The sequence below is a fragment of the Microtus pennsylvanicus genome, chromosome 3, assembly GCF_037038515.1.
Source record: "Microtus pennsylvanicus isolate mMicPen1 chromosome 3, mMicPen1.hap1, whole genome shotgun sequence".
Lineage (NCBI taxonomy): Eukaryota > Metazoa > Chordata > Mammalia > Rodentia > Cricetidae > Microtus > Microtus pennsylvanicus.
In genome coordinates, this window is record NC_134581.1 from 98685629 (window position 1) to 98701319 (window position 15691).

General features: G+C 47.5%; 1 protein-coding gene across 15 annotated transcripts in view; it reads right to left on the reverse strand.

Moving 5' to 3' along the window:
• Positions 1-15691, reverse strand: part of Dnm2 (dynamin 2) — an 89127-nt gene that overhangs the window by 33305 nt on the left and 40131 nt on the right. For all 15 annotated transcript variants that reach the window (XM_075966615.1, XM_075966614.1, XM_075966616.1 and 12 more), the window contains exons 3-7: positions 12477-12626; positions 10122-10325; positions 6580-6678; positions 4420-4580; positions 2334-2476 (exon numbers count right to left, since the gene is read on the reverse strand). In XM_075966615.1, coding sequence (XP_075822730.1) covers positions 2334-2476; positions 4420-4580; positions 6580-6678; positions 10122-10325; positions 12477-12626 — 757 coding nt within the window. The remainder of the gene's footprint in view (positions 1-2333; positions 2477-4419; positions 4581-6579; positions 6679-10121; positions 10326-12476; positions 12627-15691) is intronic.

Genomic DNA, 15691 nt, shown 5'->3' on the forward strand with positions numbered 1-15691 from the left:
GCCACACTGTATGAGCAGAAGCAGTCAGTACTCTGCTTCCACCATGTGAGTCTAGGGGATAGATGTCAGGGTATCAGTCTTGGCAGCAAGCATGTTTACCCCCTGAGCCAACCTGTCAGTGTTGTGGCTAATTCTCTTGTCTTTCATGTTTTGTTGTTTTTGAATACAAGATCTTGCTGTGTAAACCCAGCTGGCCTTGAAGTAAAGACCTTTCTGCCTAAACCTCCAAATGCTAGTATTATAGGTGTATGTATGCCACCATGTTTGGCTATTTTTTTTTTTATTAAATACAACTGTTTAGTTGGGTGGTGGTAGCTTACTCCTTTAATCCCAGCACCCTGGAGGCAGAGGTAGGTGGATCTCTGTGAGTTCGAGGCCAGCCTGGTCGGTCTATAAGAGCTAGTTCCAGGACAGGCTCCAAAGCTACAGAGAAACTATGTCCTGAAAAATCAAAAACAAATAAATAGATAGACAGATAGACAGACAAATAAATAAATGTGACTGTTTAACAGCTAATGCATACATGGTTCTTTTTCTGTATAGTATTCTGTCTGTATGCATGCCTATATATCAGAAAAGGGCATCAAATCCTTTTATAGGTGATTATGAGCTACCATGTGGTTGCTGGGAATTGAACTCAGGACCCCTGGAAGAGCAGCCAGTGATGGTGGCACACACCTTTAATCCCAGCTTTGAGAAGCAGAGGCAGACAGATCTCTCTAAATTCAAGGCCAGCCTGGTCTACAGAGCTAGTTCCAGGACAGCTAGGGCTGTTACACAGAGAAACCCTGTCTCGAAAAACAAACAAACAAAAACAGAAAACCCGACAAGCCCTGGACACCACCCTGGTTGTTCTCCTGGACTCTAATGATCTGTTATTCCCAAGTTTCTAGATGGAATTCTGAGGTCAACAGCTATGCAGCCCCCCAGACAGGCCAGGGGCATCTGTAGTTTCTGCTACTTCTCTATCCTAGTTGTACAGGGCCTCACCCTGGACAGGCTGCAAAAGCTTGAATAAGCTACACTGGGAGCCTCAGGATATACAGAGTAGGGCAAGAGGATGACACACTGTGGAACTTGGCAACCAAAAGAAGTAGTATATTGATAGTTTGTGTAAATACATATATGGGGAATGATAGACAGCAATATGGAATATGGTTCAATGAGTAAAGGCACTTGTCATTGAGTCTCTGGGAAGTAAATGATACAAGGAAGGAACTGATTTCTCAATGTCACCCTTGGACCTACACACTCTGGGCTATACAACGTGCACTCCCTAAAAAAAGGGGGGGTAATAAAAGGGTGCATGTAATCATTTCGGATTCTGATGTCACAGATTGTTTCTAAAGCTGGACTGGCCTCAAAACCCAGAAGCTCAACAGCCCCTCTACCTTCAGCGTCCCAAGTGGCGAAGGCGTGTATCAGCTACCACACTCAGTTGATCACAACATATTTGCTTGTTCTCTTGCTTCTTCTTTTAATTAGACAGGGTCTCTTGTACCACACGCATGTGCATGTGTTTCTAGTGTCTTCCTAAAGCTGACCAGTGAGGAAAGATCAATCTGTCTTCCCACCCCCCAGTGCTTGCAGTACAAGTGTGTGTTAATGTGTTTGCCTTCCTACATGGATGCTGGAGACCCAAAACTCAGGTCCTTGGGTAACTTTATCCATTTAGCTACCTTTCCAGTCCCTGGCTTCAAACAATTTTTATTTACATGTACATGTGTCTGAGTGAAGACAAAGTGGGCATCAGGCCCCCTGGTGCTACAGTTCTAGATGGTTGTGAGCTACCATCTGGGTGCCGGGAACTGAACTCAGGCCTCTGCAGGAGCAGCTATACTCTGAATAGCCACAAATGTGTGTCATAGCGCACATGTGGAGGACGAACCATCAAAGTGGATTCTCTCCTTCCACCATGTCAATCCTAGGGATGGAGCTGGAGCCAGACTTTGAGGCAGCACTTTAACTTGATGATCCACCGTCTCAGCTCAGGAACTTTTGATTTATCTTCCTGCTTCCACCTCCCAAGGGCTGGGATGATGGTCTTAATAATATGCCAACTTCGATGTGTCCAACTTACATGCCACAAGTCACAGCCAACTACAGCAATGAATGCAGAACAATACAAAATGATAATTTATTAAAACAATGTGATTTTTCACCTTTTGTTGTAATGCGAGTGCATGGTTTCTAAGCATGCGCCCTACAATGGCAATGTCATGTTGAAATGTCAAGAGTCTGACCCCCAGTCGTGGGCAGCTTAGGACAGGGACTGAATGGAGAACAGAATGAATTGGACAGGCAATGGGGTAAGGCAGGGAGGGGGTACATACTGGAGCAAGGCTTTGGTCTTGCGTGTGGGGTCATCGGGCCGGAAATTTTTGTACTCTTCTACTTCCTTCTCCAAGGACAGAAGCTGGCTCTGTAGTTTGCTGCGCAGGGTTGGCAGTGACTCCCGTATGTGGTTGGTCAGTTGCTGTAGGGGACAGGTAAGCGTCAGCCAGAATACCCAGAGCTGTGGGTGCAAGCGAACAAGAGCCACAAAACTCTAGACAAAAACATCAGGACATGGACAGAAGCTGGACGGATGGCACAAGGCGCTGCAGAAAGCCCGTAGGCAGATGTCGAACAACATCCAGTGCCGTGGATGGTCCTGAGAAGTAGTGGGGGCACAGCTGCAGTGAGATGGGAGGGAGAGGAAGGGACAGAGCAAAAGCACGTCAGAGCAGGTGGATTCCCATCAGCAGAGAAGACGAGGATTCTCAAGACACAACGCTAGAGGAGGGGAGTAGAAGAGGCTCCTGCTTGTGCTGAGTTCAAGTCCTGCTGTTAAGGGAAGCAACAGGCCTCAGGCAGGCTGGGTGCTCACAGCTCTAGCTTTTACAACTCTTCTTTACCTATTATTGTGGGGGTGGGGAGTGCACATGCCTGCATGGAGGTCAGAGGACAGTTTCATGGAGTCCACTGCTTTCTTCTACCTATAGATGACTTCTGGGGATTGAAATCAGGTCCTTAGATATGAGTGGCAGGTGGCTGTACCTGCGGAGCCACCTGTGGACCATAATCCTGGGCTCACAGAGAGGAGCAGGAACAACCAGTGCCCCACAAAACACCCTTCGATTCAAGAGGACTGGCCAGTCTACACACCTGGCTCTCAAGCAGCTCCAGGGCCTGTGGAGGGTTTTCCATCCTACCTGTCCTTCCTCACTCTGCCCAGACCCAATGGGCCCCTACCTACAAGACACACTGCCCAATTCTTGTTCCAGTTGCTCTAAGAATGAGCTTCATCTTGCAGTGATCCCCAGCTGTAGTTAACATGGACTTTGGGGGCTGGAGAGATGGCTCAGAGGTTAAGAGCATTGCCTGCTCTTCCAAAGGTCCTGAGTTCAATTCCCAGCAACCACATGGTGGCTCACAACCATCTGTAATGGGGTCTGGTGCCCTCTTCTGACCTGCAGACATACACACAGACATAATATTGTATACATAATAAATAAATAAATATTTTTTTAAAAAAAACATGGACTTTATCTGATAGCTTGTTTACTGGCTGGCACATTGGACCCTCTCAAAGGACAACTGCCCTTGTACACAGTGCCTCTGCCCCAGTCCATGCATAACTGAGGGACTTGGCTGTTATTTTTTGATTCAGGCAGACTCTCATTTATCCCAGATTATGTAGCTAAGAGATGCCCTTGGATTCCTGATCTGAGCTGAGCGCTGGGATTAAAGATGCAGCACAACACTGATTTATATGGTGCTGGAGAAGGAACCCAGGGCTTCCCACAGCTAGGTTGGCACTATACTGCTATGCAACATTCCCAGCCCCTAACAAGTAGATTCCAGACAGGTGCTCTAGCATGGAGCCAGAGCCTAACACTCTCACCGGGGATTCTGGTCTCTGCCTCTCTCTGCACATATCAGTTTTCTGTTTCATGACTGTGAAAAACATGGCAGTCCCCGGAGACTATTCCCTTTTATACAAGGTATATACTCTGTGCTGCAGACATGTGGCCTCACTGACTTCTACCCTAGGAAACAGAAGGGACAGCTATTCTCCCTTGGTGGGTAAGAGGAGGGAGGCATGGGAAAGCTGGGCCAACTACTGCTTGCTCAGAGGCTGGGAAGGGTTTTAGATCCCAGCAGTCCACACTGTACATCTTCCCACTTAGCTGCAGTCACTAGCCCGGACCGACTGTTACCAACCCCAAGACTACAGTGGCCTTGAAAACAACAGTGACACTAAGAGATTCAGATAGTCACAACACCAGCTCACGACTCACCCAGTCCTCAACAGGCCTGCAATGAAAAACACGCAGGGTGGGAATAACAAGAGAGAGTGACAGCCTTGTTACTTGCCGGAGCCTGAGAATGGCAGACTGCCCTACTCTACACGGGAGCCTCAAACCTCAGCTGTACCTGATTCAGGGTCTTCTGTAAGTGTGGGGTACCCATTCGGTCAGCCATGTGCCGGTAGGCTGGGTGAGAAAGGAAGAACTTCCTCTCAGCTGCCAGAGCAGCCCGGATGTCCTTTTTGCCCTCGATGTCTTTCTGGCTGCGGTTGACCACACCAATGTAGCCTAAAAAGAGAAGGTCAAGGTCAAGGTATGCATTACATCAGGAAGGACACAGAGCTGTGCTCCCAGTGTTGACCTGGCTCAGCTCGGCCAGTAAAAGAAACAGACTGGCCCCACAAATTACTGACCAAAGAGGGCACAGGATGGTGGAGACCTCACTGGGGATAGGAAAGCAACTTGAAACTGGAAGGAAGTCTCCAGACGGAGCTTCAAGGAGAACTATGAAGGGCAGAAGGGACAGCTCAACAGGGACAGTCCTCAACAACCGTGGAAAGCCCTGGCTCCTACTCGAGCACCACGAAATAAAGACACTTGTGCAGTTAAAAGCACTTCCCCCTTGTGCTGGGTGGTGTTGGTCATTACTAAGAGCTAGAGTCATCTGGAAGAGGAACTTTAACTGAGGAACTAACTCTATCAGATTGGCCTGTAGGCATTTTCTTTATTATGAGTGCTGCAGGAGTACCCAGCTCACTGTGAGTAGTGGCCCCCCTGAACTGGTGGTCCAGAAAGCAGGCTGAAGATGGCGTGGTGGTGCACGCCTTTAAGCACAGCTCTAGGGAGGCAGAGGCAGGCCCTGAGTTCATGGTAGCCTGGTCTACAGAGTGAGTTCCAGGACAGCCAGGGCTGCACTATACAGAGAAACCCTGTCTCAAAAACACGCTCCCCCACCCACACCAAAAGAAAGTAGGCAGAGCAGGTCACAAGGTGAAAGCCAACAAGAGTTTCCCTGTGGCCACGCTTCAGTTCCTGACTCAGCTTCCTTCCATAATGGGCTGCAAACTGTAAGCCAAATAAAGCCTCTTCTCTTCAAGTTGCTTCTAGCCATGGTGTCTAACAGTAACAGAAAGCACACTAGGCCACTCCTCCTCCCCAGTACCTATGTCAGTCAGTGGCTCATGGATGTCTCTAACTTCAGCCCGTGGCCTCCAAGAAGGCTGCACATACCCAAACTCATTGCCGCAGTGAGTTTAAAAAGAATTAAATTAAAAATAAAGACATAAAAACATTCCAAAACAAAAACACTATCAACACCAAACCCCTGGAAAACAAGGTAAAGAGAAGATAGCCTATCTTTTCATCATATTAAAACCCACTACAGCCAGCACATGGCTCAGCAGTAAAATGGCTAGCTGCCAGGCCTGATGACCTGAGTTTGACCTCCCAGAATTCATGTGATGGACAGAGAATTGACTCTAAAATGTTGTCTCCTGACCTCCACACGCAAGTTGTGGCACCTCCCCGCCACAAACATCATGCATACCCCATAGCCACATGCAAATAATAAATGAAGTAAAACCCATGAGATTCAGGCTTGGTGGTCCATGACTGAGAAGTCTGAGGAGGAAGGTGCTAAGTTAAAGGTGGCCCTGCGTTATGTCATGATAGTCACTCAAAAACAAAAATATGTCAAAAATGAAAATTAACAAAAATAAAAAATATATATGCATATGTAAGTGAATAAGCCCAGTATGGCAGTACATATTAGAATCCCAGCTGAGGCTGAGGCAGGAGGCTTGTGGCCAGTCCGTCTCAAACACCAACAACAAAACAAAGCACCATATATATACAGTAACCATGCCTGGCTATCCTCCAATGCCTAAGCATCACCATCTACATATTGGAAAATGACGGCTCTCCTCGGGTCCTTCAATAGACGGAATCAAGCAGTATGAGTCTCTTTGCTGTGTTCTGTTTGTGTAGCTGGAGAATGAACCTTATTCCTAGCATATGGTGGGCAAGGGCTTTACCACTGAGATTCATTCCTAGAACCTTTTGAAAAAGCATTTTATATTTGTTCGTTTGAGATGAGGTCTCATGCAGCCCAGGCTGGCATAGAACATGCTATGTAGCCAAAAATGACCTGGAATTTCTGACCCCCAGCTCTACCTCCAGAGTGCTGGGATTATAGCATACACCAAGCCTGGCTGCCTACTTGCTTCCTAAGGTTCCAGAAGACAGCTTTAATTCAGAACAGCTGTAGGCCCACCCCAGCCCTGCATACCTCTTCTCAAGGGCAGTAGCTTGTTTTCAAGGACATCTCTGGCATCTGTGCCTTCATCCATCAGGTCCAGTTTGGTGATAACACCGATGGTCCGTAGGCCTGAAAGAGCCCGGAAGTCAGAAGGGGTCATGAGGAAGGGCCCCTGGGGTCCTCTGACAGGGGATGAGACAAGAGACAAGTCAGTCATTGTGTCGTTTTGCCTGGATGCCTGTTGGCAGTGTAATGACAATTACAGCTCCAATGACTCTATCAAGAGGCAAGTGCTTTCTCAATAAACAGTGGCCAAGAATGTAAGTGGGTCACAGCAGAACCAGGGAGCATCATGGAAACTAGAATCTTCCCCTACCCATTCCCAACATTAACCTAAACCAGAACAACTGTTTCCAGGGCTCCTTGTTACCTGGCTCAAGTTCCACTCCAAGGACCACACCAAAGTTCTCACCACATCTGCCAAAGTTAGTACACCCCACTGCAAAGCTACCCCCCAAATCCACTGTGCATCTGGGCCCCACCTCTACTATTAATCCCCACAGCCAAAAATTTTTTAGTTTGGGATTGTGATCACAATTCACCCGAACAGTTTGTAAGCCAGGGTAGAGGATGGTGCAACTCCATGGACTATACTTTAGCATTCACAAACCCTAGGTTCCTCCCCAGTGCCAGCTACGCTGTAGAGTACTTGGCAAGGAGTCTGCAGCTCTTTCCTAAGGACCCAATTATAATGGGCATGTTGGTACACACCTGTAATCTTAGCACTCAGGAGGTAGAGGCAAGAGGATCAAAAGTTTAAGGTCATCTTTAGCTACACAGGGTTTGAAACCAATCTGCAGTACACAAGGTTCTGTCTAAGTGAACAAGAACAACCTGACACATTAGGAACCCAGGCATAGGCTGGATACACATGTGCACATGTTACCTGTATGTACCACATGAGCAAGACACATCAGGAGCCAACAGAGGCCCACAGAGACTGGTATCAACTTGGAAATCACAGGTGACTGCACTAGCTGGCACCTTAAATATTCATAGAGATAATAGGGAACAGGTCACACTACAAAAAGAAATGAATGGGAGGAGCCTGTGGCATGGACTCCAATGGAAACATCTGTTGATAAGAACAGACACAGTGAGAATAAGGAGTGGGTAGTTAAACAATGGGGCTTCCACACAGAATAACACACTGTCACTACAGTATAAAATAGGGCAGGCGTGGTGCCGTGAACCTGCAATCCCAACACTTGGGAGCACAGGTGTATCTGATACTGGAACTACCTTGGTCTATATAGTGAAGTCAGGTTAGCCAGGGCTACATTCTGAAACCACAACTAAAAATTAAAAAGTACAAAAACCAAAGCAACAACCACAAAACAGGGGCACATTATAGATGCACACACAAAAATAATGACAGACTGTCTCACTTTAAGAAATAATAGTTTGCCCAGTGATTACAGCACACGCTGTAATCCCAGCACTCAGGAGACAGAGGCAGGTGGATCTCTGTGAGTTCGAGGCCAGCCTGGTCTACAGAGCAAGTTCCAGAAAATCAGAGCCGCTACTCAGAGAAGCCCTGCCTTGAAAAACCAAATAAGTAAACAAACAAGCACACACACAAATAAATAAATAAATTAGGTTTATGTGTAAGAAAGATTCTAGGAGGAAGTTTGTCCAGGGCTATCTACATGAAAGCGGTGTGCTCTGCGGGCTCCTGGTTTTTCCATGGTAACTTTCTTTTCCATAATAACCATGAGTACTTTCAAAGACCAAAAAGAAGAAGAAGAAGAAGAAGAAGAAGAAAAAGAAGAAGAAGAAGAGGAAGAGGAGGAGGAGGAGGAGGAGGAGGAGGAGGAGGAGGAAGAAGAAGAAGAAGAAGAAGAAGAAGAAGAAGAAGAAGAAGAAGAAGAAGAAGAAGAAGAAGAAGAAGAAGAAGAAGAAGAAGAAAGGAAAAAATAACTAAAGGAGGTCAGTGTGCTCGCAGATGGCACCTCACCACGGTGATGTCCACTTTGCATTATCTCATTAATACCTTCTCGTGGCCATGCCCATTCTGTGTGGACAGTGGGTAACATGACCGACATGTGCTGGAGGCCCCTTAGGAGGTCCAGAAAAGCTCTGTACTTCCAGCTCACTCTGCATCCTCATAGGCCTCCTCCCTCTCAAAATCTCTGCCAGGTTGTCCATGCTCTTTCCCCAGGTTTTATTTTTCCTTTTTTTTTTTTTTTTTGAGAGAGAGAGAGAGAGAGAAAGGCTCTAATACAGCCCAGGCTTGCTCAAACTCATATATAGCAGAAGATGAGCATAAACTCTTGATCTTCCTGCCTCACCTCTGGAGTACTTGTATTGCAGGTGTGCAGCACCACACCAAGTTCATGTAGTGATGGATTCTGTGTACTTGGCAAGCACACCACCAAATGAGCTATAGCCCAGGCCACCCCCAATGTTCCCATCTCAACAGAGAAGACTGTAGGCTGTAGACAGATGTGTCTGGAATTATAACTGTGTCCTGCGAACACTGCTGCTAAAGACCATGTCTTACTGATTTATATTCGCTATGGCTTTTTAATTTTACTAGATCAACTGTTATTTTTATGAGCATAAGTGTGTGGTGTGCACATGTGTCCTGTGCACCATGTGTGTGGTGTGCACATCTGTCCTGTGCACCATGTGCATGGCTGCTGCCCACAGAGGTCAGAAGAGGGCGTCAGGTTCTGGAACTGAAATCACAGATTGTTGCAAGCCACCATGTAGATGCTGGAAACCAAACTCATGTCCTCTGCAAAAACAGCAAATATTCTTTTTTTCCTTCTCTTTTTTAGACAGGGTCTCACTACGTAGCTCTGGATGGCCTTGAACTCACAGGGATCCACCTGTCTCTGTCTATCAAGTTCTAGGATTAAAGGTGTGTGTCACCATGCCCAGCAGAAAGTGCTCTTGACAGATGAGCCCTTGGATGGAACCTAGATCCTCACTTATGCTGGGTTGCACCTCCAGCCTGTCCCTAGGCAATTCTACCACAGAGAAACAGCTGCAGACTAAAATTCAGACTTTAAATATCCACCAAAGGCTCATGTGCTAGACTATCTGCCTTTATGAAGTAAGGTCTCCCTGAGGCTTTCTGGTCACTGGGGTCCCACATCCCTTTTCTTATTCCATTCTGTTCCCTGGGTATGAGGTGAGTGGGTTTGCTCCCCATATGCACAATGAAGTGCTGTCTTCTCATGGGCCACCAATCACAACCAGGAACCTCTGAAATGAGCCTAAATGAACCTGTATGCTCTTTAAAAGACAATGCCTATGTCAGGGTGTTGGTTCTACTGATGGAAAGTTGACTAGCACAGGCAGAAACCACCCTCTAGGGCTGGCAGAGTGGACCCCATTAATACTTAACGATGAATGTCTATTTTAAGTGGTGCAAGGGATGCCCACCACACAGGGGATACTGAATCCCAGGAGACCTCTTTCTAACACAGTCCTGGGCCAGAAAGTGCACTAGGGAAGGGACCTAGCTACTAAAGGGAGTTGCTTCCCTGGGGCAGGAGGCTCACCTTGGGGATCTACCTCCTTGGCCAGTTTGAGGGCGTCTGAGTTGGCCAAGTCCATGTTGGCTGGAGTGACGGCAAGAATGAGGCTGCTCTCGCGGCTGATAAACTGCAGGATCATATCCTTGATCTGGTACTCGATGTCTGGCGGTTGGTCCCCCACTGGCACCTTAGTGATTCCTGGGAGATCGATGAGGGTCAGGTTCAACACTGAAGGCGAAACCAAGAAGCAAAAGTGGTTAGAGACTGGAAAAGGTTCAGAGCATATACACAGCCCAGCCCTGAAGAGACCTAGTTGGACATTAGCAAGTTCCCAGGGGGAGTCACTCCTAATACTCCTACTAGAACATACTTCTGTGTGTACTTGGCATATTTGGTGGATGTCCTTATGGGCACATGCACGTGGAGGTCAGTTCACCCACGTATTGTTCTCCACCATATTTATTCTTTTTAAAATTTATTAATTTTACAGAGAGAGAGAAAAAAAAAACATGTACACCAAGGTCCACAGATGGAGGTCAGAGAATATGTAGTAGTCAGTTCTCTCCTACCACATGAATCCTGGGAACTGAACTTGGTCATCACACTTGCCAATACCTTTACCTGGTGAGCTATTTTGCTGGCTCCTATACCGTATCTTTTGAGAAAGGGTCTCCTCACCGAGGAGAGCTACCTAGAGCTACCAACTCAGCTACACATTATCTGTCCCAGTGTCCTGGTTCCAGAATTAAAGACACACACAATGCTGTGCTGTGCAGCTGCTGTGGGAGAACACAGTCTTCACACTTCAACAGCAAGCATTCTACTCACTGAGCCATGTCCCTTCTTCTCACACCTTCTCTGTGTTTGAAGCAGAGTCTGGGTGTGTAGCCCAGACCGGCTGTGAACTTATTATGTCGCTTGGGCCAGGGCTGGGGTTCAGTTGGTAAAGTGCACACCTAGCACCCACAAAGCCCTGCATGCCATTCCTAGCACCACATAGTCATGTCTGGATATGCACGTCTATAATCTTAGCACTGGTGAGATAGGAGCGTGAGGATGAATTCAAGGTCATCTGAACCATATAAGGAGGCCAGTCTGGGCTACATGATATATTGTTTTAGGTAGGAAGAGAGATAGGGAGGAAGGAAGGGAGGGAGGAAGAGAGAGGATAAATAGGGCCAGTGAAATAGCTCAGTGGGGAAAGATTACTATCACCAAATCTGATAACCTGAGAGCAATTCCTGGGACTTATATGGTGGAAGGAGAGATAGACTCCTATAAGTTGTCCTCCAACCTACACATGTGCACCATATAATGTGAGAACACACAGAAAAGAAAATCTGAAGAAATATATATATTTTTTAATTTATTTATTATGTATACAGTGTTCAGCTTCCTTGTATGCCCACACGCCAGAGCAGGGCGCCAGATCTCAGTACAGATGGTTATGAGCCACCATGTGGTTGCTGGGAATTGAACTCAGGACCTCTGGAAGAGCAGCCAGTGCTCTTAACCTCTGAGCCATCTCTCCAGCCCCTGAAGAAATATATTAAAAACAAAAAAAAGAGCAGGGCAGTGGTGCACATCTTTACTTCCAGCACTCAGCAGGTAGAGGCAGGCACAGATGAGTCTGAGGCCAACTTGGTCTACAGAGTGAGTTCTAAGACAGCCAGGGCTACACAGAGGAACTCTGTCTCAAAAAGACCAAAAACAAAAACAACAAAGGAGAAAAAAGGAGCTGAGTAGTTATCAAACACTGGCTCTTGCAAAGGACCTGGGTACAACTCCCAGGACCTACACAGTGGCTCATAACCACCTGTAATTCCAGTTCCATGGGATATGACGCCCTTTTCTGACTTCCTCAGACACTAGGTGTGTGTAGGTGTGTGTGTATGTATGTATACAGACATCCAGGCAATATACATACACATAAAGTAAAATTTTAAAAACTTTTACTTTTTACAAAAGAAGAACTTTTTATAAAAATTTAGGTACTTTCAGCATCAAACACAAAGTTCTTATGTCTTAGCCTACCGAGTGCTGGGGTTATAGGCATAATCACTGCCATATCTGGCCCATTTTATTTAAAATGTGGTACCGGGGATTGACTTCATGCTTGCTACACAGTGCCTGACCGCAGAGCTCCAACCTCAGTCCTGTTTTTTTTGCTTTTGTTTGAGATGGGGTCTTAATATGTCCTCTGGCCCTTGTCTCACAGAACTGAGGTATAGGCGTGTGTTCATGCATCCATGCCCACTCCTGACCTCCCTCCCAAGGCTTCCTAGTCATGATGCATCTCTCAGATGCTCGGGAAGTAGAACAATCCTACTGGATAGAAAAACTATACCAGCTCCCCTGGTCCCCATCCAAGCTACCTACCGTGTGGTGAGTAGACCCGAAGGTTGATGGGCACTGGGGAGATGCCTTTGTTGGTCCCCGTGACCCGGTCAGTCTCCGCTTCGATCTCCTGCCGGACTTCATCGAAGTCTGTAAACTTTTTGGACTTGCAGTGCAAAAACTCTGCATATTCTGACACAGAGATAAGAAAAGATGTTCAAGGTGAGAAAGAGGTGGTGTGCTGGGGTGGAGGGTGCCCAAGAACATGCAGTGTACCAGGCAGAGAAGAAAGGAAACCACTTCAGTTCCTACAGAAACTTGAGGAACATGGCATTTGTTCTTTCTTTCATTTTATCAGGTTGGCTTATATTTTGAGACAGTCTCACTATGTAGTTCTGGGCTTAAACTCAGACATTTGTCTGTCTTTGCAAGGATTAAAGGTGTGTACCACCAGACCTGGCTCATTCTTTTTCTTCTTTTTTTTCCTGTTTTTCGAGACAGGGTTTCTCTGTGTAGCCCTGGCTGTCCTGGAACACACTTTGTGTACCAGGCTGGCCTCAAACTCACAGAGATCCGCCTGCCTCTGCCTCCCTAGTGCTGAAATTAAAGGTGTGCACCACCACAGCCCGTTATTCCTTTTAAATTCTATTTTTGCGTATGAGTACTCATGCACATATGCATGCATGTGTGTGGCAGTTAGACACTAACCTCAGATTTCCTTCCTCTACTGCTCTCCACCTTACTTTTTGAGACAGTGCCTCTGAAAGGGCCCACGGTTTGTCAATTGGGCTAGGCTGGCTGGCCATGAAGCTGCAGCAACCCTTCCTTCCATCTCCACCACTGCAGGGCACCCAACACCTGACCTTTTACAAGGGTACTAAGGACAAACTTAGGTCCTCATATTTTGTGACAAACCCCTCACTGACAGACTTTTTTTCTTCTTTTTGATAAAGGGATTTGGTCCCAGGTTAATCTGGAGCTCACTGCACAGTTCGTGAAGGACTGACAGTTGAGATCCATTGCCTCGGGCTCCCAAATGCTGGGAAGAGCTGGATACTGTAGCACACACCTGGGATCCGGGCACTTAGGAGACTGAGGAAGAAGGATAATAAGATAAAGGCCAAACTGAGCCACACAGGATATATTGACAAAACACAAGATAAGCAGGTGTTGTAAGCAGGTGCTGTGTTTTGACTGCAGGCATCAGCTGCCAGGCTGGGGTCTGGATGCCCAAATTTGTCAAAGAAAGCCTGAGGAAGTACCAACACTCATTCTCAAAGTCTGCATGACACACTAGGTAATACTATGGGGCAGCAGGGCACCCTGCAGAGAGGAGCCAGGATGGGTACTGTGTGGAGCAAACCAAAATAACTTGGCTGTCCAAATCACAGAACCACAAGGCAAGTGGCCTCAGAGAAGAGCAGAGAAGGAGCTTGTGACCAGAGGCCTGGGTGGGGAAAAGTCTCCACAGGTAGAGCTGGCTCAGCAGCTCATTCGGCAGAACCCTCAGCAGGCATGCAGGAAGCCTGGGAGACCCCAGCACGTCATAACACAGCTGGTAACAAGGGTCTGTTATCGTGGATCCGGAGATGTGGAGGCAAAGGGTTAGGAATGGGAGCCCAGCCTGGGCTACATGAGACCCTGCCTTAAGAAAAATAAAGCATTTAGCCAGAGATGACTCAGAAGTTAAGAGCCCTTGTTGTATAAACAGGAGTGTAGGGCCCAGGTCTACCCCTGCTCCTGGGGTCCAGCAAAAACATTCTGTACAGGTGCTCCCTCTGCCCTGCCTAGTGATTAGCTGTAGAGCATTGTTTACTCCATCTTGGGTGTGGCAATTTCCCACCTGCCTAGGCATTCCTTGTGCAGCAGCTAGGTATTTAAGGATTTCCCCAAAGTTGAATAAACGGGATTTGGCTGATCTCCTTTCGAATGACCCAGGTCTCTTGTGTGTTCTTTCAATCTCCAGGCCCTTGCCCAACTTGCGTACGGTACAGTGGCGCGTGAACTGTACCAAGAGGGTAACACAGAATTGGGTGTTATACATGAGGATGGGAATTTGGATCTCAGCACCCACATACCAGCCAGGTGTCCCCACAATTGCCTATAAGCCGCAGCTCCAAAGGGCATCAGGGAGAGGAGGCTCACTGGGGCTTGCTAGCTTCCAGCCTAGCATAAACAAAACAAGCCCAGCATAGTGATGCACACCTTTAATCCCAGCACTCAGAAGGCAGAGGCCAGGAAAATCTCTGTGAGTTCAAGGCAGGCCTCCTCCTCTAGCCTCTGCACGTGTGCAGGTGCACATCAATACACATGTGCACACTCATGCACACAGATACACAAACATAATGTCCATTTCACAGACATGCAGAGAAAACATAGGAGCTCAGAGATGGCACAGGGACTGGGTAGACCGGGTCAGACCACCTGGCAGGGATAGTGACTCTCAAATTCAATGACCTCAGCAGGACCAAGTCTGTGTCTAGCATAAATGCTGGCCACCCAACAGCAGGACGAGTGAGGGTGTGGGCAGGAGGCTCTGGGACACATTATCAACTGACCCACTTCCCAAGGGCAGCCTTTCTCTGGCCCTCCAGAGGACAAGCGGAAACACTCTTCCTGCAGCTGCCACTAAAAATGGATCAGTTGCCCAGCCCCCACAGAACATCAGTTCTCTTCCTGATCAGGCAGTCAGCAAGTATGAGATGGTGGCAGGGTAAGGTAGCAGAAGCAGGGCCACAGCCGGATCTGGCTCCTCTCCTCCTCTCTCCCTGCAGGGCCTTTCTTCCAGTCACCCTTTCCCATCTTTACCCAGGTGCCCAGTGTTTGCCACAGTTGTTAGCTTAACCAGCACTGGAGGCCTCACCTGGGCCTGAGCTCCTTTCATCAGCAGAGCAGATGTCCCAAAAAATCTCTATGAGGACAGAAAGACTGGCAACCAGCATCTCTGCCACTTAGGGAGCAGAGGACCGGAAGGAGCAAGATGGAAAAGTTCTTGGGGGAGAGGGCTCTGTTTTAACACGAGAGACTCCAGAGAGGGTATGACATTCATATAAGCCACATAGCAACTTTGACATAAATGCCTGCTTTAAGCTTATCAGGGCGGCCAGCACCTACAGCTCCGAGCAGTCCAGTCACCAAAGGCAGGATCATGAGTTAGAGGCCAGCCTGGGCTACGCAGTGAAGACTTGCCTTAAAAAGAACCTCTCACTGGGTGGTGGTGGTGCAGCCTTTAATCCCAGCACTCAGGAAGCAGAGGC